This window comes from Aplysia californica, unplaced genomic scaffold, assembly GCF_000002075.1.
Source record: "Aplysia californica isolate F4 #8 unplaced genomic scaffold, AplCal3.0 scaffold00159, whole genome shotgun sequence".
In the NCBI taxonomy this organism is placed as follows: Eukaryota; Metazoa; Mollusca; class Gastropoda; order Aplysiida; family Aplysiidae; genus Aplysia; species Aplysia californica.
Window position 1 is genome coordinate 61046 of NW_004797429.1, and position 26690 is coordinate 87735.

Sequence of the window (26690 nt, forward strand, 5' to 3'; positions counted from 1 at the left end):
GCCAGAGGGATGTAGAGGAGGGAGGAAGGGAGGAAAAAGAGGAGGAGGATTGGGGAAGGGAGGGGGGTGGGACACAGGGAAAGAAGAGGGGTGGTGGAGTTTGGGTGGTGGGGGAGTGGGGGTGGGGGTAGATTAGAGAGAGGAAACTCACAACTGTGTCCCCACCCTGTTTCCAAAATGATTCAAACATAGTACCTCTCTATTTAAACACAAGCTGATTTAAAAAACAAGTCGTCTATCATTAGCTATAACATATGTGATATAATAAAAGTTCATCTGTCAATGTCTAATGACGAACAATGCGTCTGCAGAGGAGAAAATTTGTTCAGCGAAAATGGAAGAAATAAGGATTAAGATAACTTGTGGCTTCTTTTATGGCCAATGAGACAAATTCTAGCAGAGAAGAGAATTTGCCACATTTTAAGCCTTTAAAAGCTTCATTTCCAGAAATAGATTATAAACAGTTAATATCATTGCAAATCAGTACTTTGAGAAAAGGGGTTTGAGGGGTTGGAAGGGTGCTTAATCAGCGGTGTCCCCAACTAATTAAATCTCGTGACATCAGTGCTTTCTTGTCGTATCTCCATTTTTTTTTTAACAGTGAAAATGTGACTTCTTCTTGAGCTCACTCTTTGTTATGAACTGTTTTTACTGTTAATATTCACTGTTATTAAAAATGGAGACAGGACAAGAAAGCACAGAGGTCGCGATGACCTGCTGACAAAACATTACATCTTTCCATCCGGCGACGGCCAGGGGCATAGCTTCCACACATCCCACCAGCATCTGGTCCTTCTGAAATGTTTGTCATTTTAGCTTCAGTAAGAGTTTTTAGTTTAGTTTTAGTAAGGTTTTACTGCGCTAGCAACTGCATAAGCTCATACGAGCGCCAAGGGGTGGATGTCAACAGAGAAGTCCAATCGGGAAATCAGGTTTACTCTGCTCACCTCTCTAGCCTCAACAGCACAAAGTCTGCTTCGACTATCAAGGCACCGCGGAAATAGCAGTTCACAAGAGAGTAACAAACATACAAAAGAAGTAGAGGAAAATGACGATAGTAAGGATGAGGAAAGAAAAAGTTCCCCAAATGTTGTTCCTGCACGGTATGAGCATGACATTGAGAAATCAGACCATTTACAATTCTACTGTGCATAAGAACAAGTTAATATGTTAATATCCCCTCTTTGGGAATGGCCTAAAGACACATCAGTCAGTAGCACTGCCCTGGGGGGTGGTGGTGTCACTTCTTGTGCGTGCACTGGTGAAGTGTCTAACCATTACACCAGAGACACAGGAAAGGATAAAATTGCCATCCCTTGATGACAAAACTTAATTAAAAAAGTATTTCGCCTACATGCGAATGATTGGAAAGGGCTTAAAAACTCCAAATTTTAGTTTTAGTAGCAGTCTTACGGCACTTGCAACAGAAATAGGTGATTTAAGTACTGCAGATTTGAGGTGTTACTAGAAAGTAACATACAGAGTAAAAAAGGAGCAGAGACAAGAACTATAGATGTTTGATTGGAAAAAAGGAGTAAAATCACACCTGGGCACCTGTCAACCACCCACTCACACAATTCCAAGACTTTGACCAATATTTGTAGAAGTGAGAGTTCTCACTACATCTTTTTACTTTTACCTACGTAGTCTACAATTATTGTAAAACTTCACATGTAAACGATACATCAGATTTAGAAAAAAAGAATGAAAGAAAAAAAAATCTTTTCAATCAAGAACATTTTCTGTCCTATGGAGCATAAGTCAAAATAATGTTTAAAATGTCGCTTTGCCCTTTTCCCCTACAATCTTTAAACATTGTAAAATTCTACATGTAAACTAAGCATAAGATTTTTAAAGTATTGAATGGAAGACACAAAACTTCCTTTCCCAACAAGAACATTTCCAGTCACAGTCTGAGTTACATAAAGAAAGAGGTAGGCCATGCAAAAGATGGACTGAGGGTGTCATGGGAACCCTGAGTAACTGTAACATCCCAACTGAAAGAGCTGCAGAGTTGGCCTACCATAGAAAACTGCATCTCCCCTCGACGTATAACGGCAACAGAGGATGAAAAAGTGAAAAGTAAAGTTTGAGTTACAAGTACAGCAGAGTTCGCTTATACAGAAATCTTCGGGATGGCTGGATCTTCTTCGGTTTAGTTGTGTTTTGGGTTTAGAGAGGTTGCTAAAATAGCGAAGTTTAAAAAAAAAAAGGAGACTATTTTCTTTCAGTTTATCAACGTTTTCGGATTACCCGTGTTCTGTTTCAGCGGAATCTATTATACAGTAACAGCGAGTACCCTTTTCAAATGTACAGAAGAAAAAAACGAAACCACAATCACTTCAACGTTCACATCTGAGAAAAGTTTGACCTGGATCGCTAACAACAACAACAACAGAAAAGTTTGACGCTCTTACTCACCTCATGGGCCGTTCCCTCCTCCTGGGCAAGGGCACTCGTTCTGTAGAGGAAAAAAACAACGACACCACAACCCAGAATTATTTCATCATTGGGGAAAAAAACCCATCGAGCATCACACGTAATAAGACCAGAAGCACCCACCTAGACCACACAAACTCTCAAGCAATGAGTACTCCTTTAAAAAAAAAAAAAATAGTAGAGGGTTTTACGGCGCTCGCAGCTGCATAAGGTCATATGAGCGCCAAGGGGTGGGTGTCAACAGAGAAGTCTTTACAGGGAATCAGACTTAGACTGCTCACCTCTCTAGCTTCAACAGCACAAGGTCTGCTTCGACTATCAAGGCACCCCAAAATAGCAGGTCACAAGAGAGTGACAAACATACAAAAGAAGTAGAGGAAAATGACAATAGTAAGGATCAGGAAAGTACAAACAGCAGTTCCCTGTTGTGGATCAGGCACAGTTATGAGCGTGACATGAGTCAGTCCATTTACAGTTCTACTATGCTTGAATGAGAAATGTCCCCCCTTTGGGAATGGCCTAAAGACACTACAGTCAGTGGCACTGCCCCAGGGGGTATGAGTACTCCCAATCCAAAACCTCATAAGAAATATATTGGGAATAATGCGTCAACTAAAAAGGGAATACAATAAACAATAAGTCAACGGAAAGAGAACTGATAGCGGAATAATAATTGTAAGCCAATCACGAGAATTTTAGTGTGTTTTTAGTAGAGTTTTTATGGTGCTCGCATCTGCATGAGGTCATATGAGCGCCAAGGGGTGGATGTTAACTGAGAAGTCTTTACAGGGAACCAGGCTTACTCTGCTCACCTCTCTAGCCTCAACAACACAAGGTCTGCTTCGACTATCAAGGCACCCCGAAAATAGCAGTTCACAAGAGAGTGACAAACAAAGAAAAGAAGTAGAGGATAAAAGACGATAGTAAGGATTCAGAAAGAAAAAGCAGCAGTTCCCTGCTGCAGTTCAGGCACAGTTATGAGCATGACATTGAAAAATCAGCCCATTTACAATTCTACTGTGCATAAGAACATGTCCCCCATTTGGGAATGGCCTAAAGACACTTCAGTCAGTATCACCGCCCCAAAGGGTTATTACAGTTTGCGTCCTTTCACTGTGGACAGCAGGTTAGTGCCATACCAAGTATCTCCCTGATTTCATTTTGCGCTTACATTCTCCAAAACGCCAGGTTGGCTGGTTTCTCTGTCTGTGCGGCGACCATCTTGCACCAGCTGTAGGCGCGACGAGTCTCCTTGTTGGCCAGGCATAGCTCTACCACTCTGCAAGGGGGAAAAAAAAGAGAGAAAAAAAAAAATATGTTCTGGCGTTCTGAGTAAAAAAAGAGGCATATCTACAAAATAACAGCCATTTAGTGCTGGAGAAAAGTCATAAAAGTTTTTTTTAGCTTTAGTTTAGTAAGAGTTTTACGGCACTTTTAAGGTCATATAAGTGCTGAAGAATAAATGTATTTTAGTTTAGTTTTAGTAGAGGTTTTATGGCGCTCGCGACTGCACAAGGTCATATAAGCACCAGAAGATTAGAAGTGTTACAAGGGAGTAACAAACATAAAAAAGAAGGAGGGGAGATAAGGACGATAGATGTTTGATATGAAAGAAGAAGCAAACCAAAACCAGAGCACCTGCCAACCACCCACACAATAAGGTCATACAAAGTGTTGCATTCAAACTGTTTTTGTTTCAATAAGAATTTAACAGCATCTGCCACGCCATTAGGTCATATAAAATGCTGAAGACCTGAAATGTTACTACTGAGTAATTTACAAAGATAAAGAACGAGGAACAATAAAAGCGACAGATGTTTTATAGGAAATGGGGAGCAAACCTCATATGTTTAGTTTTAGTTAAAATTTTACCGCACTTGAAACACAATAAGGTCATATAAGTGCCGAAGATTAGAGGTGTTCCAAGAGAGCAACAAATACAAAAAAAGAAGGAGAGATAAAGACGATAGATGTTTGATTGGAAAGAAGAAGCAAACCCCACCAGAGCACCCGCTAACAGCACACTAACAGCATCTCCAACACATATTAGGTCACATAAAATGCTGAAGATTTGAAAAGCTACTATTGAATAATTTACAAAGATAAAGAACGAGGAGCAATAAAAAGCGACAGATGTTTGATAGGAAGGGAGGATCAAACCACAACAGAGCACCCGCCAACCACCCACGCTTCAAACTCCGAAACACACAGCACAGACAAAGAGGAACAAAACACAGAAGGGAGTACGAGGGCTACGTAAAAAGGCGTATTTCAAACACACAGACCAAGAGGAACAAAAAAACACAGTAGGCAGTACGAGGGGTATGTAAAAAGGCGTATTTCAAACACACAGACAAAGAGGAACAAAACACAGAAGGGAGTACGAGGGCTACGTAAAAAGGTGTATTTCAAACACACAGACCAAGAGGAGCAATGTACAGTAGGGAGTACGAGGGATACGTAAAAAGGCGTATTTCAAACACACAAACCAAGCGGAGCAAAGTACAGAAGAGAGAGCGAGGGCTACGTAAAAAGGCGTATTTCAAACCGTAGTAAAAGCTGCATGTTAGCCGGCATGCAGCCCAGGCAAAACTCTGCCACGTCAAGACGATTGGCCCCGTCCAGCACTGCCAGCCAGGCCTCCACCAGTGTGTTGCAGTGTCTGTAGTCGAGCCAGTGGGCAGTTGGCCGGAGCGGGACGGGAGATTTGGTCGGCATGGAGATGATGGAGCGGGACAGGAGACTGTGAAGATCTTCGGGGCTGGCCGCTTCCGTCCGGAGTAAGAAGCCGATATAGCTGGGAACAAAGACACGGTTGAGGCATTAGGCCTTAACTTTTTATCTCCTGCAAACTGCTCCAAGCAGCTCGCGGTCGGAACCACTGTGCTGGTGAGTCGCTGACAGCGGCTCCGGCACATTCCTTTACGATGACTTTGACGTCAAATTACTTTGCGGCAATTGCCGAAAACAGGTCTCCGATACTGAAAGTTCATTCATTAGATGAAGAACTATCAAAATAGGTTTGCTTTTTTCGATTTAATGACCCATTTAATGACATTTTTGTCATTTTTAGATTTAGCACCACAAAATGGCCCTGGCGTAGTGGGTTTACCCCCCTCAGAGATAAAGAGTTAAAAAAATTTTGGGCGCCCATTTTTTCATTTGCTAAATCAAAAGCCTGATCAGTTACCCTGCTTGTGTTTAAAAAATCATAGCGAAACTGCCACTAGTTTTTGAATAAATTAGCTTTCAAATTTCGGAGGAACGCCTTTGAAATGGTTTTGCTGATAAAACGCCTTAAAAAAAAATCAGAACAAACAGAAGCACATCGAAACAGTAACGCTTATTAAGTGCTGGAGAAAAGCAAGGGAGACAGACAAACAGAAAAACAGAGGGAAAGAAAAAAATAGTAAGACCTACGAGTGGCACCCTCCAACCAACCCTGAGGTGAGTAGAAATCAGGACGTTTAACCCTTTTATTGAACAAATTTAGTGTGTACAGATACAACATTTTAGTTTTAGTTTAGTTTTTGGAAAGAGTTTTACAGCACTTGCAACACAAAAAGTTCACATAAAAGCCAAAAAATAGATGTGTTACAAAAGAGTAACATATACACAAAAAAGAAGGAGCAAACCAAACCAGAGCACCCGCCAACCACCCACTAACATACACACAAAAGAAGGACGAGAGATAAGGACAACAGATATCTGATAACAAAATTTTCAGAAGCAACTCCGTACTTACTTTTGCCAAGCAACAACGAGGTCGTCCGAAGTCTGAGCATGGGTCAGGGACCGCTCATAGATCTCCACCGTGTTCACTCTCTCTCCCTGTAGCTCTAACAAGAGACTGCGGAAGGAACAAGTTTTAGTTTTAGTAAGAGTTTTACGGCACTTGCAACACAATAAGGTCATATAAATGCCGAAGATTAGAGGTGTCACAAGGGAGTAACAAACACAAAAAATAAGGAGGGGAGATAAAGACAATAGATGTTAGAAAAGAAAGAAGGAGCAAACCACACCAGAGCACCCGCCAACCACCCACAAGGAACAAGTAAATGCGATGTTATGGAAGGGCGGCTTGTAGTGTTTGTTTGAGCAAAGTGAAGAACTTCAACACAATCAAAGCCATTAAGTGCTGAGATAGACAGTCACAACATAGGGCCAGCAGAGACGTCAGACCTACCAATGGCGCTCTCCAGTCACCTACATCACACTGTAGTAGCAAAAATAAAAATAATAAAAAAATAGAAAAATAAAGAAAAATAATAATAATAAAAATAATAAAGATCACTTCTATCGCGCCCACTTCTATTGTGCTACACAACCCTCCTATTTTAAGTCAGAAATTCTTCAGATCACCGTATTCTTTTTTCCAAGTTAAAGTACCTGTCTTTTTGTTGATTTTTTTTCCCTGCACAACCAACACAATTTAGATCATTTAGGAGGCGGGCTTCCAACCCTGCCTGTCACAGCCAACCCGAGCTGAAAGGGACACAACATCCCATCAAAGAAAAACCGAGACACTCGCTGAAATTTTTCTCCCCATTCGGGAACCAAACTCAGGGTTTCCTGCCTGCGTCGGCGAAGTGCCTGACCCCTAGACCACAGACGGCGGCGGCCAAAAATTCTGCCGATGAGCTCACCTGTAGCACAGCCAGAGGTAGATGTTCTTGTGCTTTTCGTCCCCTCCTGCCTGTGGCTTGATCCGCAACATCTGCAGGGAGAAGGCTTCTTGCTGCCCCAACAACTGACTGTCGGACCACCGAGGAGATAAGATGAGATAAGGTAAGGCAATTTAAAATAAGGTGAGGTGAGATGAGGTGAGGCGAGGTGAGGATAAGGTTAAGGTAAGGTATGCAAGGTAAGGTAAGATAAGGTAGGATAACACAAGATAAGATAATATAATGTAAGTTAAGATAGGATAAGATAAGGTGGAATAACTTAATATAAGATAGGATAAGATAAGATAAGGAAAGATAAGATAAGATAACTCCGGACCATCAATGATTTATTTATAGAGGCACCAGCCATCCATGTCCAGGTGCTGTTTTAGCCTTTATAAGATAACTCCTTATTGTCCAGAAGTGGCAATATAAAACTTCCCCACATAAGTGAATCAAACCCACACCATCTTCTGCGCACAACAGCGAAGCACCTAACATCTTCACGGCACGGCAGTCAGTGATTGTTTTCTCTCAAACTTGTCCCAGTCTTTGGCTGCTTCAAGGCCAGGTGGAGGATGGAGCTAAATATGGCCAACCAACAAAGTTTTTCTTTGCCACCCCCCCCCCCCCCCACATGTACATGTTTTTAGGCAGCATCAAATCAATTCAGATCAAATAGGAATCATTTATCATTATTATTATTGTCAGTATTATCATCATCGTTATTATATTATTACTATAACCATTGTCGTCGTTATATTTATATATTGTCATTATTATCACAATCGAACTTGCTTAACCACCACAAACTCAAGAGAGTCACCTGTACAAACGACCATTTCCTACTTGCACTTCTCCACGTGCCTTTTTTTTCTCTTCTTTTTAAAACTCCAACGACACAGCCTAAGACGATGACCTGTCTTAGACAGCCACTTTTCTCCCTGACAACAAACAGAGGTCTTCGACAATTTCGACTGCATTTCTATTATCATTATATGAAAAAAGAAAAGATGAGGATACCCGTAGAGCTGGTTGGGGTCACAACGTTGAGATTCTCTCGTGTCCACGTCAAACTGGTTGATGACAAATTGCTCCAGATTGCAGAGGGCCTCCTCAGTTTCTCCCTGGAGAGGAAAAAAAAACATAAAAAGAATTTTAAAAAACCCCAAACATCTCAGTGCAAAATGTACAAATGCAGTTAACGATAAGCAAAAACTTCGAGCGCCGAATTGAGAAAACTATTGTAATTTTAACGGTAGACTTCTCCACTCCCATCACTACAAGTAACTTCATTTAGCAAGTGGGCGGCTTTCCTGCCTAAAAGATCATGGCCAATCTGAGCAAAATGTCCTCGTAGACAGACAAAGATGCTTGATAAAAAAAACCCAACAAACCTTGCCACATGGGAATCGAACTCTCTTCTGTGTGTGACAGGGAAGGATTGAAAGAAACATTCAGAGATGAGCTGCAGAATACACAGGAAAACCCTCGACTCAGCTTAAGTCATGATCATTCCATCCTGAATTACTTGAATCTAGAACTGGGGTCTTAGGAAGACGGGATGCTCCATGCATCATCTCACTACTGCACAGGAGTGGCAAAAGTCTTCATTTCTACAACAGCAGCAACTACTGCTAACTAGCTTTTTTTGTCGTTTTTTCCTTTGCACGCGACTTGATTTTGTGATTAAAAAAAAAAACCCTCATAAATTCAAACTGTTCACGTTATGTTATAAGGGACACTACTGTGTAGGAATACAAGGCACTGGGTGACTCAAATCATAAATATAATGCAAAAAATGAGATTGGCAAATCATACTTTCTCATCATCTCATCCACCTCTTTCATTGAGTATAGGCAGCTGATGTATGGAGAGCTGCTCCATGGCAAGTGCTCAGTTGGAGGGCAGAAAAAATGTTTCAAGGACTGCCTCAAAGTCTCTCTAAAGGAACTTGGAATCCTGAACGACTCATGGGAAACGCTGGCCCAAGATCGTCCAGCGTGGCGCTGCAATCTAACGAAGGGAACCAAAACAGCAGAAGCTAAGCGAATCGCCGAAGTCAAACAAAAACGCAACGTGCGCAAGTCTAGACCTGCCTCCACCACAAGCCCAACAGCAGACTACCCATGCACACAATGTGGGCGAACCTTCCGAGCCCGGATAGAACTAATCAGCCATCTCCAGACCCACAGTCACTGTCAACAGACCAATTTGTGAAGTCATGGTTATCTTCATATGCGAAGCCCGAACAACACAGGTATAGGCCGCAAAGAAGGGCTCTTCACATGTTTCTGTTTGAAGCAATCTTCTCCACCTCCAGCCAGCTGGGCCCCTTATTCCTGAGATTTGCCTCTACATCTCACTCCTACATGGAATTCGGCCTTCCCCTCTTCCTCCTCCCCTTGGGATCCCATCTTAGGCATTGTCAATTATATATTTTAGGGAATGGTAATTTGTGCAAGTGTGCAACCTGAGATAAAACATCCACTCTCAACTTTGGCCTGTGCCTTGCCAGTGAATATTTGGACTTACCTCTGACATAAGGAATGAATTCCAATAAAAGTGCAGCTTTGCCGAGTGTTCATGAACTTTCACAGCCTCTTGGAACACCTGGGGGTGAAAGTGTTTGTTTTTAGTAAGAGTATTACGGCACTTGCAACACAATAAGGTCATATAAGTGCCGAAGATTAGAGGGAGTAACAAACACAAAAAAGAGGGAGGAGAGATAAAGACAATAGATGTTTGATAGGAAAGAAGAAGCAAACCACACCAGAGCATCCGCCAAACACCCCCGAGTAAAAGTGTGCTAAATTGAGAACGCTGTTGTAATTGTATCTGTAGACCTTTTCCATCTCGATCAACACCAGTTACATCATTTAGGAGGTAGGCTGCTTTATTGACCAAAAGGCTGCCGCCAACCAACCTGGGCACACGGTGATACAACGACCGCATAGGCAGATGGAGATACTTGATTTTAAAAAACCTCGCCACATGGGAATCGAACTCTCTTCTGTGTGCGACAGTGAAGCATATACCCACTATGCCCACGATCTTTCGCCTACGAACAGAACATAAACAGCTCAACTTTCACTTGAACAGAATAAACCCAGAACTTCCCCTAATGTGTCCCTTGTGTGACTATACATATGACACTGTGGATCATCACCTGTTCCACTGCACAGCTCTAAATGACATCAGAGCTACTCTTCTCCCTCCGAGACCTAACATTGACTACACACTTTACGGAACATTACAGCAACTGCAGCAAACCTGCACTTCTCACTATATGGCATTGGACAGAACGACGAGAGCTCAGCTGTTGCTGGATCAATAACAACAACAACAACCCACTTCACCACAGATGCAGATGGATTGTTGTTGTTGTTGTTGTTGTTGAACAACAGTTTACAATGGGTAAGTGTGACAATGGCCACAATGCTCCATGAAAACTACAGTCTGAAATTGAGTAAAGAGAAGCATGTTGACCCAGTAACGTTCATTTAGCACAGAGGAAAAACAAGACAGACAGACAGAGAGAAAGAGGGAGAGCTAAGAAATTTTTTTAATGTGAAAAATTGCATATGTCTAACTGTCCTTGCAAAAGTGTTTACAAATGTTATCATCATCTGGTGTCAGATTTGAAGTGGACATCAGTAATCATGATTCGCCACTCACTTTTCCACTCTGCACTTTCAAAAATTGTATATTATCCTGGTCTTTCCCCGTCTCTCATCTGTTCAAGTTCTGTGAGTAAACTGTGCTTGGTCTACCTCTGCTTCTTTTGCCTTCTACTAATGCCTGATGATACAATGACAATTCAGAGTGAACCAAGCTTGCCAACTTTTTCAAAAACCCAGTCAGAGGCACCCAATGTAATGACATCACTGCTGTAAGCTAACAAAACGCCTTTTTTCATTTTGGCGTCAACATTTTTTATTTGCTAAATGGAAAGACTGATCGGTTACTCTACTTGTGTGAAAAATTCAAAGTGAAACTGTGTCTAGTTTTTGAATAAATTTGAATTAAAATTTCGTAATAACTCTATTTTTCAACGGTTATGCTGGCAAAAAAATCCTGTTTCTCGAAACTGCTGTGAATATAAAAAAGATGTTTTGTCAGCTTACAGCAGATCAGATTACTTAACAACAAAAATAATTAAGGGAGACTGGTTTTGGTGTAGTATGGTAAATGTCCTCTCAAATTTCCTGGGATGGTCTCGCGGAATTTGGGACAGCCTTGCCCCTGTAGGTGGGGGGGCCCCATAGTTTTACTATAGGGGAACAAAGAATACACCTGCCGTGATACTGCATGTCGTAAGAGGCGACTAAAGGAGCACAGGTCTGGTCTCCCAGAAAGTGTAAGTTTGCGGAGGGCCAACTACCCAACCCAGTAAAAACAGACAGTTACAAAAACACGGACAAACACTGCTTTTTATTTTTCAATCTTGGGAGACGGAGGACAGAAAAGCGGGAAGCCATGGAATAACATCAAGAGGCTAGCCCAGGACAGAGAAAGGTGGAAAGTGATTGTCTGTGGCCAATATCCTGGTGCAGGGTGAGAAAGGCGACGATGATGATGATGGGCAAGCCTGGTCAACTCACAAACCTCACCTGCTTCACGCCATCTTTGTCTTTGAACGAGGCGTAGAGGTCAGCTGTGGCCAGCCAGATTTCTTCCAAGTTCCTTGAGGACAAGACGCTGCGGCTTAAGCTGACAGCTTCAGCGGGCCTGAAATCCAGCCAGAAAAATATTTTGAAAGAGATTCCGTCCAAAAAATATTTTGGATGAAACCCTGCCATAACAAAAAAGTATTTTGTTTTATGTTTTAGTAGACGGTTTATGACGCTCGCAACTGCATAAGGTCATATGAGCGCCAAGGGGTGAATGTCAAAACAGAAGTCCTTACAGGGAATCAGACTTACTCTGCTCACCTCTCTAGCTTCAACAGCACAAAGTCTGCTTTGGCTATCAAGGCACCCCAAAATAGCAGGTCAAAAGAGAGTGACAAACATACAAAAGAAGTAGAGGAAAATGACAATAGAAAGGATTAGGAAAGAAAAAGCAGCAGTTCTCTGCTGCATTTCAGGCACAGCTATGAGCATGACATTGATGAATCAGTCCATTTACAATTACAATTCTACAGTGCAAAGAACTCGAGATGTTAGTGTTCCCCCCTTTGGGAATGCCCTAAAGACACTTCAGTCAGTAGCACCGCCCCGGGGGGTGAAGAGTATTTTGAAGGAGATCCCATCCCAAAAATGTTTTGAATAAAGTCCCGCCATAAAAATCTTTTGAATGAGATTCCATCCCATAAAATATTTTGACTGAAATTCCGCCATAAAAAATATTTTGAATGCTATCTTGCCCCCAAAATTTTGAATAACTCAATGGCAAATAAAAAATAAAAAATCCCTAAGGCTCCTAATCTTCTCAAATGGTGAGATAAACCCCTAAACTCTTAATAATTCTAACAACAGGTGAGATTAACTTCTAACCCTCTCAAAAGGTGAGACAGATAAACTCCTAACCCTCTCTCAACAGGTGAGATAAACTCCTAACCCTCTCAACTCTAACTCTAACAAAAGGTGAGATGAATTTCTAATCCTCTCAACAGGTGAGATTAACCCTCGAGTTCTCAAAACCTGTTCTCTGAGACCATACCCAAGAGATCACACCACGACACACCCAATGCCACAGAATCAATGGATCAAACCAACCTTTCCAGAGACAACAGCGCGAACAGACTCCTGACCACCTGCACGTAGTGGCGGGTCGCCTCAAGGTCAAGGACAGCTTTGTCCCCAACACGTATGGCCTTTTTGTGCAGCTTGATCAGCGTGTCTCGGCTGGAGTACAGAGGCCGGGCTTCTGGCCAGTGGAGAGTGACCGCCTGGACACAACGATATACACAAAAATTATGTTCATTAGAGATGCTGTGAGAGTGGAATTGTGCAGAAAAACCAAATACATACCCCCCCCCCCCCCCCCCAGTACATTAGTTTTAGTAAGGTCATATAAAGAGGAGATAGAGATGATAGTTGTCTGATAGGAAAGAACAAGCAAGCCACACCAGAGCACCCGCCAATCACCCACTAACCATTGTGACTGAACGAGACAAAATAAAAAATACAAAATACATTAGAGATGAACTGAGAGGGGAAGGAAGAGGGTAGAAAAAACAAAACCATTGTGACAGAACATGACAATACGAACCGCCCCCCAAAACAAAAACAAAACAACGTACATTAGTGCCGCCCTAAGAGGGGAATAGTGTATAAAAACCAAACAATTATGACTGACATCATCTACATTCAAACCCACTAGAAGCAAAGTGGGTCCTACCTTTGAGAGCAAACGTCCGGGGTTCTGGTCCGTGGGGCTGTAGAGGTCCGGGGGCAGCTGGTGCCACTCCAGCACGTGTATGTAGCACAGCCACAGCACCAGGTGGTCAGCAGTAGTGAGCAGCGACGAGGCTCGCAGCGGGGTGGATGGTGTCGACTTGAGGCCAAGCACAGACTACACAGAGGAAGAAAAACACGGGAGATCCAACAGTTTTCACAGAGACTTAACCGAGGAACAAAAACACGAAAGATCCTACAGTGTTCACAGAGACGAAACGGAGGAAGAAAAACATGGGAGATCAAATAGTTTTCACACAGACTACTCGTAAACCGAGGGAAAAAAACACAGGAGATCTAATAATTTTCACACAGACTAAACAGAAGAACAAAAACACAGGAGATTCAATAATTTTCACACAGACTAAACGGAGGAAGAAAAACACGGGAGATCCAAGTCTTCAACTCATTTCACTTTTTCCTGCCTCTGTTACCTTGCGGAATTGCGGGACAAAGCAAACTTGAGGCAAAGCACAGACTAAACGGGGGAAGAAAAACATGGGAGATCTGACAGTTTTTATCTTACTTCACTTTTTCCAGCCTCTGTTACCAAACAGATTCGAAGGAATAGGCAAACGTTTTCCAACAGCAATTTTTAAAATCAGACATGTCAACTAGATCTAGTTGCAAAAGAAAGTCTTGAACTTTTCAGACCCCAATGACTGGCGCTCATATGACCTTATGCAGTAGCGAGCGCCGTAAAACCTCTACTAAAACTAAGACTCCAGCGGAAACACGCACCCAGGGACTCGAAGTATACGGATCATATTGTCTAATGCATCTTGTATAAAGACTATTTTTATACATTATAAGCCCAAAGTTCGGTAAAATCCGGATAATTTGATAAATCTGGATTTTTGGATTCATCCAGAAAATTGGCACCATTGTAAAATGATTCTCTGAAACTTCATTTAAAAAATCTTGGTAAAAGTTTTGTAAAAATGACATTCATTGAAGACACACAACGCCTTCTAGTCATTCAACAATTCCTGAAGACGTGCTCTTTTAGGGGCACTAGAAAAAAACCAAACAATAACACACAGCTTTCTTATTCATACAGATTTTGCAATTCCATTTTCTTAATTAATCTGAAACTTAAAAAGGCAGGCAACAGCATCCGTACTTTGAATGATACAAATGCGTGTTTCTGATTTATGCGCAATGGTTTGGAACGTGCAACAACATTGCCTTTCGTCTTTTTTAGTTTTAGTAAGGTTTTACGGAGCTTGCAACTGCATAAAGTCATATGAGCGCCAAGGGGTGGATGTCAACAGAAGAGTCCTTACAGGGAATCAGGCTTACTCTGCTCACCTCTCTAGCTTCAACAGCACAAAGTCTGCTTCGACTATCAAGGCACCCCGGAAATAGCGGGTCACAAGAGTGTTGTAAACATACAAAAGAAGTAAAGAAAAAATGACGATAGTAGGGATTAGGAAAGAAAAAGCAGTAGTTCCCCCTATGTTGTTTCGGCACAGTATGAGCATGACATTGATAAATCAGCCCATTTACAATTACGCTTTTGGTCTCCTGCTGATTAGACATGTGTGTCTTCTACGTTTTTCAAGACAAGTTTTCTCACCCTCTTCCTAATATGGTCAAGGGATTTACATTTTAAAAAAGGGCATTATCTATTCTGAAAATCTTTTTCCAGGAGTTCAACTCGCGCAAGTCCGCTATACCTCGCTTTAGCACACATAGAACTTACTGCTGAGCGGGAATTTGCCCTATACAAATGCTATCTATTTTTATTATTATTATGACCTACCTGCAAGAAGTTGAGAGTGGTTTTCAGCCGTCCAGAGAGCAAGTTCAGACAAGCCTTGTACAGAATCATTTCCAGAGCTTGATGAGACCGTGTGCTTTTGTCTGTGGAGGTGGGGGACTTGGGGACATCTGGAGGTAGGAGGTAATGGTGTTATTTTCAGGGAAAACAAGGATACAGGAAGAGGAGGAGGGGGAGGGAGAGATGGGGGAACAGGAAGATGACGAGAAGGAAAAGGTGCAGGGTGAACAGGAGCAGATAGAGGATGAGGAGGAGGAAGAGGGGGGAGGAGAGAGAAGTAATTCTAAAAAAAAATAAATGAATTATAAAAAAAAGGAAAAACAAAAAAGTTAATGCCTACAACACACCAACAAAATTTTTCAAGTACCAGTATCAACGTTTGAGTTAAAGTGAAGCAAGCGCATAGACGCAATAAAGATCATTCAGTGCAGGAAAAAAGCGAGACATTTGTTTTTATGGCACTTGCAACACAATTAGGTCATTTAAGTGCTGAAAATTAGAGTTGTTACAAGAGAGTAACTGTCACAAAAAAGATGGTGGAGAGATAAGGACGGTAGACAGCTGATAGGAAAGCAGCAGCAAACCACACGAAAGTACCTGCCAACCACCCGCAGTAAAGCTGGGCAGAAAGACAGAAACAACAGAGGACAAGAAAAGAAAAGGGACCAGCAAGTGGGGGCCCTCCTACCAACCATTCCTTTTTCTTTTATAAGAAAGAGAGGAGAAGTGCCGTAGAAAAAATGGAAGCACAACCCATTCCTATATTTTTCTCAGAACTAAATTAACTTGATTCCTGCTGGAAAAAAAAAATACATCGAACATTTACCTGTCAAACATGTGTCATCGTCACCTCCTTGACCTTGGGATTCTCTGTCCGCCAAAGACACGGAAGACTTGGGTTCAATTCCTGAGCCTGTGTCTAAGAAGTTTAAGGCTTGGTTACAGGCCCCATCCTTTTCAGAGTACGTCTTCAGCGAGTTGAGGTACTGCAGAGAGAGAAAGACACAGCATCACTCTTACATCTTTTATTTTTTAAAGTGTTCTTATAAGCCCCTATCGACAAAATTTAGATAATTTAGGAGTAGGCGATGTAAAAGAGCTGACACCACACACAGCCGCCTATGTAAACCTTTACCTTGGTTTCAATGAGATGTTCCTATTTTTCACAGGCCATGTTATCTCTGAAATAGAACTCATTTGTGAAGGAGTTGAAATGTTTGGTGATATGTAAAAACGGGGTAAACAAATAGAAATAGCAGCTCAAATTATGGCTGATTAAATCAGCTGATATATCACATAATGAAATTTACTCGCTTTAATCGCAGGATAAATAATAACGTCAAAGATCATAGATAACTAGATAGTTCACTCAGCCAAAAAAGTGTCTGCGGAAGTCTGCACACTGGTTCAGATGGCGCTGCAGTATCTGTTTTGAAGTTCTCTTTCGTTTTTGCAGAGGAAGAATAGGAATAACACAGTTTGTAAGCTTCAGTTCTATTGCTTTTCACACCAGTAGGGTAACTCTGTCCGCAAAGTCCGCACTCTTTCGAAGAGGGCGCCACCGGATTTTGAGGATACTTTTTTAATGGGCTCAAAGAGAGAAGTGAACTATCCTGTTATGTATGATCTTTGATAATGTCAAGCCAGCCATACCAGGAACCAGATGTCGTATGAAGGGGCGTACTCGAGGCCCGTCCGACAGAACTGCAGGAAGTTGTCGGCCTCCGGGTGTCGACAGTACAGAGCCAGGTAACGCTGCCACAGCGTACAGGCGTGCCTGTTCGCCTCGAGCCCCCGTGCCAACACATTCAGCGCGTTGTCCATGCATTCACGAGCCGATCTGAGGAACCAGGAAATACACTTTTTTTTGTTTTCCTTAAACATTCTGGTGGACTAAGAAAGATATCATAAAGGTTTTATTTTCATTTTAGTACGTGTTTCACTGCACTTGTTTTTAGTTTTAGTTTAGTTTTAGTAGAAGTTTTACAGCACTCGCAACACAGTAAGGTCATATAAGTGCCGAATATTAGAGATGTTACAAGAGAGTAACAAACTCAAAAAAGCTGGAAGGGAGATAAGGATGGTAGATGTTTGATAGGAAAGAAAGAGCAGACCAAACCAGAGCACCCGCCAACCACCCACCACTGCACTTGCAGCACAATTATGTTATTTAGTGCCGAAGATTAGAGGTGTTACAAGAGATTAACATACACAAAAAAGAAGGAGGAGAGATAAGGATGACAGATGTTTCACAGGAAAGAAGGAGCAAACCACACCAGAGCACCCACCAACAACCCACTCTAAAAAGTTTTTGAGGTGTACAAACTTTTTCCAAGTGGCGACTTGTTTGAGGGGGGGCGGGGGGGGGGGAGGTATTCAGGTGGCAAAAAAAGTAGAGATTTTGTTTTTGTTTTAGAAGAGGTTTTACGGCGCTCACAACTGCATAAGGTCATATGAGCGCCAAGGGGTGGGTGTCAACAGAGAAGTCCTTACAGGGAATCAGACTTACTCTGCTCACCTCTCTAGCTTCAACAGCACAAAGTCTGCTTCGACTATCAAGGCACCCTGGAAATAGCGGGGCACAAGAGTGTGACAAACATACAAAAGAAGTAGAGGATAATGCCGATAGTAAGGATTAGGAAAGAAAAAGCAGCAGTTCCCTGTTGTAGTTCAGGCACAGTTATGAGCATGACATTGTTGGATCAGCCCATTTACAATTCTTCTGTGCATTAGAACGAGAAATGTCCCCCCTTTGGGAATGGCCTAATGACACTTTAGTCAGTGGCACCCCCCCGAGGGGTGTAGAGAGTTTGATTCCTAGCTATCAGAAAGAATATTTTAAAGCCTTGGGAAGGTTTGTAGTTGGAGTAAAGAGAAGCAAATTGACACAATACCTTAGCCTCTAATATTGGGAAAAAACGAGACAGATAGACTGACGTTAAAAAAACAGGGAGGGAAAGAAAAAGTAGGACATAACCAGTAGCCCCCTTTGGGCCGAAGAGCATATTCTGAAAGAGTAACTGGATTAAAAACAATCAGTGGCACCCTCCAACCATCCCCTCTAGGAGAATCCAACTGATTTTTACCATAAGAAAAAAACAATACGAAAACGCGCCAAGAGAAAAAAACCAAAACAGTTGACAATGCCAAAAAATAAAAAATAAAAAATCAAAAAAAAATCTTAATACTGAAACAAAATACCGCAACCCAACCACAATGAGACAAACTCACCTGTCGGGATCCGCCAGCTTTTTGTCTGCTAGCCGCTGCCACATGGCGGCGTCTGTCGGGTCCTGTAAGACGGCTCTTTCCAGGGAGAGTAACTCTGTGTTGTCGGGAGCAAAGTACCGGACGTCTTCCTCCCCTTGCACCACGTCCTGGTCTATCACAGTCGGGGGCTCCTTCCCTGAGAGGGGAGACACTGGTTTTTGTACGAGTTTTATGGCACTTGCAACCACAATAAGGTAATATAAGTGCCGGAGATTAGAGGTGTCACTAGAGAGTAACATACAAAGAAAGGAAGGAGGGGAAATGAGGATGACAGATGTTTGATTGGAAAAAAGGAGTAAACCACACCAGAGCACCAGCCATATAAGTGCCAAAATTAGAGGTGTTACTAGAGAGTCACATACGAAGAAAAGAAGGAAGGGAGGTAAGGACGATAGATGTTTGATAAGAAAGATGGGAGTAAACCGTACCAGAGCACCCGCCAACCACCCATGAAGAAAACGAGGCAACTTCCAGTCTAGTCTTTGCTTGCTGAGATTCTAAAGCTTTTTTTTCTCCTGTTTTTCCTTAGGAGCTATGAATATGAAAACTGCCAGTCTCCACTTTTTTTTTGAGGGGGGAGGGAGGGGGGGTCACCAAGACGTCAAAATCACCATGAGGTCTTCAGGTGGCACCCTCCAAGCTTCCCAAAAATTGTAAATTTCTCAAATTCTAAAAAAAATTAGACATCAGGAATAAAACCCATGACATGTTTTTTGAAGACATTCAACTTTTAAAACTTCTTTCATGGCACAGTTACTGCCAATGGAACAACCCAAATCCATCACAGAGCCAATTTATCAGCGGTCTCATTATTTGTCTGGTTTAGTAAAGAGAAGAATATCGATCGACGTTATAATGATCAGAGAGTGCTGGGAAAAAGACAGAGAGCCAGAAACAACAGCCGGAATGACAGGAAACAGGACCTACCAGTGACACTCTTTAAACCCCAGCACTTAGGGAATGAGCATATCTTTTAATATCGGCCGATACAGAATTATGCATTTTAAATCAAAATGCCATGACATCAGCTAAAAGTTTTTGAGTTTTCGAGTAGAGAGAACAACATCGACACAATATCGTCATAAAGTGCAGGGAAGCAGCACGGCAGATAGACAGAAACGCTGGCGAAATGCTTCCTATTCTAGAAAGTAATACAGATTGTAAAGCGCATAGAGCTTGCTTTAGTTTTAGTAATAGTTTTATGGCACTCGCAACACAAAAAGGTCATGAAGTGCTGAAGAATAGATGTGTCACAAGAGAGTAACAAACACAAAAAAGAAGGAGGAGAGATAAAGACGACAGATGTTTGATAGGAAATAAGGAGCAAACCACACCAGAGCACCCACCAACCACCCACTAGAGCTTACTGTTAAACGGAAATTTGCCCTATACAAATGCTGATTATTATTATTATCATCAGAAGAAATCCAGTGGTAATGACTTACTGATAGCGTCTATGACCCTTGTGGAAGGTTTTGGGTTCAAGAACAGGCTCAGGCCAGCCTCTTCCTTGGGCTCGGGTGTCCACGTGCGAGGCAGCGGGAACACCGTGTGAGGATTCTCTGCCGAGGGAAGACAACGAAAAAAGCTTCATTCGCATGACAGCGAGAAATGCCTCTTGGTTATGAGGTTATGATAATGATAATAAATCGCATGTATACTGCACATTTCAAAAGTACCCAAGAAATATGATGTCAAGATAAAAACACGTACTCACTCAAAGTACCCAAGAAAAAGGCCTGAACTCACTCAAAGTGCACAAGAATCAACTTATCCTCAATCAAAAAGCTCTAAAAAAAAGCATGTACTCATTCGAAGTGCTCTAAAAAAGGCCTGTACTCCCTCAAAGTGCACAAGAATCATCTTATCCTCAATCAAAATGCCATTAAAAATGGCATATATTCACTCAAAGTGCTCTAAAAAAGGCCTGTACTAACTCCAAGTGCTGTAAAAAGGGCCTGTATTCACTCAAAGTGCTCTAAAAATGGCATGTACACACTCAAAGCGGTCTAAAAAAAAAGGCCTGTACCCATTAAAAGTGTCGAAGAATCAACTTTTGCTCACCCAAAGTACTCTAAAAACAACGACCTGTACTTGTTCAAGGTGCCCTAAAACAACAAGTTGTACTCACTCAGACCAGCAGTTTCCTTGACCTGACTGGACAACCAGAGACACAACTGCTCCGTGGTCATCCTGCCCTTGTGTCGGCTGACCACACCATCCACGTAAGAGACTGGGAAAACAAAACGAAAAACCACCATCAGTAGCATAATACAATTTGTCACCACGCGGTGGAATCAGGGGTTCTTCAATTTTTGGACACTTGGAGTTAATGGTACCATCTAAAAGCTCATTCAGTTGTTTTGCTTTTAGCAACAAAAAATACCCATCTTTCTTGAATAGAAGTCCAATTATTTGCAATTGAAGGAGGTGGGATTGCCTGTATTCAGTGAAAAACTTCGTGAGAAAATGGCCGTCAAAAGTTTGATAACTTTAATAACTTGAGTGTCCTTTAAAACTTTCAGTCAAATTTACATGGAAATGAGTTTTTATATGGATATAAAAGGTGTTGAGCCCCCCCCCCCCCCCCAAAAAAAAAAATTAGTAAAAAAAATTGTCAAACTAAAGGAAAAATGCCGATGTCTTCGATTTCATTATTATGACGAGCGCCTGAATTCACCATGATACTTCGCAACAGTCAAGCAAGTGTCGGTGACTCTGGGTTTAGATTGGTGGTCACAGGGGTGAGTTCTTGAACAATACACAATAACCCTAGCTCAAAATAGGCCCTACAGGGCATTGCACAAATCCGCAAATCTTACCTATTGCTTGTTTCACCTCCTCTGTGCTCGCTCCTTCTCCGCATCCTGCCAGCTTTGGACAGTACGACACGATGTCTTGCAGCAACTCTTTGTCCGAGAGCTCGTAGTCCTTAGGGTGTTGCCTGCACAAGAAAGGAAAGAAATCTTCGCTTGAACAGACGTATTGAAGACATTGTCAAAATGGCATCCATCACCAAAAAATATTTCCACAGCACTCTCCCCCTTTTCTAGCCCTTGCTCTCACTGACAAAGCCAAAATTAACTCATTCAGGGCTACGGACGAGAATACTCGCAAAACCTGGGCCCCGCCCACGTACTGGTGACGAGTATTCTCACATTCTGCCTCGCTATCTTTATAGAAAGAATGACTCTATCTAATCCTAAACAAGTCATTTGAACTAAACGTGATGCATTATGGGAAAGGTCAATGGGACATTTTTTCTGCTCCAACAGCCATTGAGCCTGCTAGTTTTCACTGATTTCCCTGGGTATCCTAATTTCATGTTGCCATAACAAATCTGCCCAGTATAGGAGGGCAGTTCACTGCTGGAGCACTCAGCACCGAATGAGTTAAGTAATTCTTTTGATGTTTTTGATACTCTTTTCGAAAGACAGTAGTATGCCATGAAATCATTGCCAACACTTTTACATTTGTTTTCTCAAAACACAACTGCTCTTACTTTTTAACTTCAAAAAGCTGTCATAAATTCCATCTATAAGTTTGCATCAGATTTCAGCATAAATTCTTTGGACTACAGAAAGAAAAAAAACCCCTTAAAGACTGACTTTTAAAAAAATTAAAGTGTCGGACATTGTAACCAGACGACACAAATAAACAGAATATACCAAAAAAAATGTAAAAAACCATTGCGAAATTACAGGTCTTCTTGAAAATTACACAGATAAACAGAAAACAGAAGACTAACATCTCTGAACCTATGAGGACAACTTACTGCTTGCAGGTGTCGTCGTTACAGATCCCCTGAATGTCGTAAGGACAGAGCACACAGTGAGGGTTCAGCTTGTGCGAGTACGTATTGCTACGGAAGCTCAGGCCTTCTCGCGTGCGATAATACGGACTCAGTCTGAGGACAGGGCAGCACACACGGACGGCACAGAGGGGAATGGGGAAGAAAAGGGCTTTGTTTTAATATGACTTTTACGGCACTTGCAATGCAAAAAAGTTTCATAAAAGCTGAAGATTAGATGTGTTACTAGAGAGTAACATATACATAAAAGAAGGAGAGATAAGGAAGATGTGTGTGTGTTTGTTGGGGTGGTTCACACAGGGATGGCACAGAGGGGAACAGGGAAAGGGTTTTGTTTTAATATGACTTTTACGGCACTTGCAACGCAAAAAAGTTTCATAAGTGCTGAAGATTAGATGTGTTACTGAAATGTAACGTATACATAAAAGGAGAGATAATGACGATGTGTGTGTGTTGAGGTGGTTTTTTAGTTTTTGTAAGAGTTTTACGGCATTTGCAACACAATAAGGTCATATAAGTACCCAAGATTAGAGGGGTTAAAAGAGAGTAACAAACACAAAAAAGAAGGAGGAGAGATCAGGACGATAGACGCTTGGTAGGAAAGAAGGTGCGGGTGGGTGGGGTTGGGGCGTTATGGAGCTGAAGGTGTTTGAGCCTGCAAAATAACAGTAATTCATTGCTGCGCTGAAGTCAGACGGACAGACAGACAGAGAGACAGACAGAGAGATAGACAAGAGAGGGAAACAAAAGAACGACCTACCAGTGGCACCCCACGGAGAACCTACTACTGGTATTGCCCATGGAGTGGAGGGGAGGGGGGTGGGGGTGAGGGGGAGAAAGAAGGGGCAACAGGGAAACAGAGCGGGGCAGATGGAATGGAAAAGTAGTTTTTGAGAGAAGTGAGAATTTGCAATACACGAGCGTAAAGTGTGGCAATAAAAGAAAAGTCGGGGTGGGAGGAGTGGAGGGATTCTGCACAAGTTAAAGTGACACATTGAACGAAATAGTTGTCAGGCCCGTGCTCCGCATTCTCTCAGCTATCAAGTCCACTTGGAAAAAAGTTTTGTGACTCACATTCAAGATGACAATCGTAATGACAACAGCTAAAATAATAATGACGACACCATAAATCATAATGATGACACCTTAAATCATAACGACAGCAGCTTAAATCACAATGACAACACCTTAAATCATAATATCAAAATGACAACACCTCAAATCATAATGACAACACCTTAAATCATAATATCATAATGAAAACACCTTAAATCATAAAGACAGTGATAAATCTTAACAACAACACCTTAAATCAAAATGATGACACCTTAAATCAAAATGATGACACATAATTCAAGCTACTGACCTATAAGACCTAAAGGTCAGTAGAGGACTTGTATAGTTCACTGGACAGCTGGGCTGGACAGAGGTACTGTCTGGGGCCGAACTTCGCTTCGTTAAAGAAACCACACGAGACTTCTTCACAATGGACGACTGAAAGTGAGTTTGGAGAGAGAGATAAAACGCATCTGAAAACATTTATTCAAAATCAGGCACATACGAAGACATCACACACAATTCTCACAATAGTCCAAAAATTGAAAATACTCAACGGCATGAATTTCTGTAATCTCAAAGCACTGAACAAAGAGTAGAGGCTGACAAAAGTAGTTTGGCATGCAGGGGTTTCTCTTCCAGACTTGTAGATTCACAAGGGATGACTCGGGTTTCGGTATTGAACTTAATAAGGAAAAGCCAAAAAATAAGTAGTGATCACAGAATTTTTTAGTACCCAGCTCGCTTTAAAAAAAAAGAAAAAAAAAAAAAAGAGGAAAAAACCTCGCTGAGATTAAGGCCCATTTGTCTTCCAGACTCAGTGAGTACAGAAATTAAGCACAGCTTACCCGCAGAGATGAAAGACTTGGAAATTTGTAAGATGACGTAGCAGACAACATATGTCTTGGTCCTCTCAGCTGTTTCTCTACTTTCTCTTTCTGTGAACAGTTGAAACAGAAACAAATTTACGCCTTGTTTTGTGGGTTGGAGTTTGAGGGGGGGGTACATCATGCATTCAAATAAGAAGGCACACCACTGAATGTTTCTAGAAGTGTGCTAAATTATGATTGAAATTAAGTGAAACTATAGATTTCACACACATAGCTATAGCTGCGTTCCTCTTGTTATACAGGGTGATACAGCTGTGTTCAAAGTAGAGAAAGAGCGGGGGCTCTCATGGCCTAGAGGTTAAGGTGTTAGCCTTTAATTCAAAGGTCCCAGGTTCGAATCTGGGTAGCGACCGAAAAATTTTCTTCTCTAAAATTGTCTCTTTTCACCTCCTTTCCTGCTCTCTAGTAATGTTCTGTTGTCTGCTTTCATTTCCACTTTCTGCCCCCACCCCCTTAACTCCTTTGCCCTCTCCTCTGGGCTCCTGACTCTTTCTGCAGCCTTTCTACTGCTACTCCTTGGCTCCTCCTTACTGCTGTCTTTCTGCCACACCCCTGATCTTCTGGTAGGAAAGATCTACACCTAGCCTTCTCGGACAAGGGCGAAAAATCTCGGAGGGCCCGTGTGCAAGTTGCGCATGTTAAAGATCCCTTGGTGGTCTAAAATCGATAAGAGTAGGCTTCGGCCGCCACCCGGGCAAAATTCAAAATTTCCTACCAACTGAAAAATATTAGGTGAGTCCCGCGCGCTCATATGACCTTATGCAGGTGCGAGCGCCGTAAAACACTTACCAAAAAAAAAAGAAGAGAAAGAGCCAGCCAACGGAGTTGCTTACTTCTCTTGTTATACCCAGTGAAACAAGGCAAGTGTGTCCCAGTGAAACAAGGCAAGTGTGTCCCAGTGAAACAAGGCAAGTGTGTCCCAGTGAAACAAGGCAAGTGTGTCCCAAACACAGAATCAGCCCATGTTGTTGCTTTTTGCCTCCCTGTAACTGCTCAGAAGTTGTCCCACCCCACCAGGGCAGTGCTACTGACTGAAGTTGTCTTTAGGCTATTCCCAAAGGGGGGATATTAACATGTTCTTATGCACAGTAAAATTGTAAATGGGCTGATTTATCAATGTCATGCTCATACTGTGCCGAAATAACATAGAGGGAACTGCTGCTTTTTCTTTCCTCATCCTTACTACGGTCACTTTCCCTTTACTTCTTTTGCATGTTTGTCGCTCTCTTGTGACATGCTATTTCTGGGGTGCCTTGATAGTCGAAGTAGACATTGTGCTGCCGAGGCTAGAGAGGTGAGCAGAGTAAGCCCGAGTCCCTGTTTGGACTTTTCTGTTGACATCCATACCTTGGCGCTCATATGACCTTATGCAGTTGGCGGGTGCTCTGGTGTGGTTGCTCCTTCTTTCCTATCAAACATCTATCTTCGTCATCTCCACTCCTTCTTTTTTGTGTTTGTTACTCTCTTGTAACACCTCTAATCTTCGGCACTTATATGACCTAATTGTGTCGCAAGTGCCGTAAAACCTTATTAAAACTAAAGAAATTGCCCTCACCTGAAGCTTGCACAGATTGACCAGCTGGACCCCGGCCGGCATCCGGAAGTTCTGCTGGCTCACGCCCTCCTCACTCTTCGAGGCCGACAAACCGTCCTCGATGCCGACCCCTCCTTGACCCTGCTCCCCCTCCATGTTCTCCTTCTCTGAGTGGCTCGTCCCTTTCGGCTTATGCGGGGTCAGAGGCAGGTTGGGGATGGTGCTGCTGTTGAGCTCCAGGAGGGACTTGCGACGGTTCACCACCGCCGTGCCCTGGTCTGGCTGACTTGAGTTGAGCTTGATCACGTCCTGCGACTTTTGACGCTGGGCCAGCGGCTTCTCGGGCTCTTTCACTGACAGCGAAGCCTTCGCGACACTCTTCAGACTGCTGGTGCTCAAGATCTGCTCCTTCATGAACCGTAGCTTCTCTGAGATCTGCCTCTCCCTCTCTTGGAGCTTCTGTTTTTTGCTGGCAATCGTCTGAGCCTTGGAGAACTTCTGTCTTTGGTCTGAAGCGTTCTGAAGGATATATAAAAAAAAAAGCTCAGGTTGGATTTTAACAGCCACAGGACAAGTTTAAATCTTTAATAAAGTTTGGAAACATGAAAATTTACAAAGTAAATTGTAAACAAACTACAGTCCTTCATTAACTCTTTATCTATAGCAAGCCGCTCCCAGCGGCTCGCGGTCACAACCACAGTGCTGGTGAGCCATCCACAGCGGCTCGGGCATATTCCTTTACCACGACTCAAAATCAAAGTACTTTTCGGCAATTCCTGAAAACAGGTCTCTTTTATCGGGATTTCATTCATTAGATGGAGATCGATCAAAATAGGTTCATT

General features: G+C 42.3%; 1 protein-coding gene across 1 annotated transcript in view; it reads right to left on the minus strand.

Annotated features, from left to right (window-relative positions):
* Positions 1-732: 732 nt before the first annotated feature.
* Positions 733-26690, minus strand: part of LOC101847582 — a gene marked incomplete at its 3' end in the record, with an annotated part of 54466 nt that continues 28508 nt past the window's right edge. The window contains 22 exon segments of the mRNA XM_005097616.3: positions 733-795; positions 2422-2461; positions 3611-3718; positions 4988-5236; positions 6185-6289; positions 7086-7193; positions 8127-8230; positions 9639-9716; positions 11717-11834; positions 12824-12996; positions 13449-13622; positions 15270-15397; positions 16114-16273; positions 16941-17127; positions 18519-18693; positions 20003-20119; positions 20689-20790; positions 21380-21501; positions 22333-22464; positions 23735-23862; positions 24273-24362; positions 25870-26367. Coding sequence (XP_005097673.2) covers positions 733-795; positions 2422-2461; positions 3611-3718; positions 4988-5236; positions 6185-6289; positions 7086-7193; positions 8127-8230; positions 9639-9716; positions 11717-11834; positions 12824-12996; positions 13449-13622; positions 15270-15397; positions 16114-16273; positions 16941-17127; positions 18519-18693; positions 20003-20119; positions 20689-20790; positions 21380-21501; positions 22333-22464; positions 23735-23862; positions 24273-24362; positions 25870-26367 — 3159 coding nt within the window.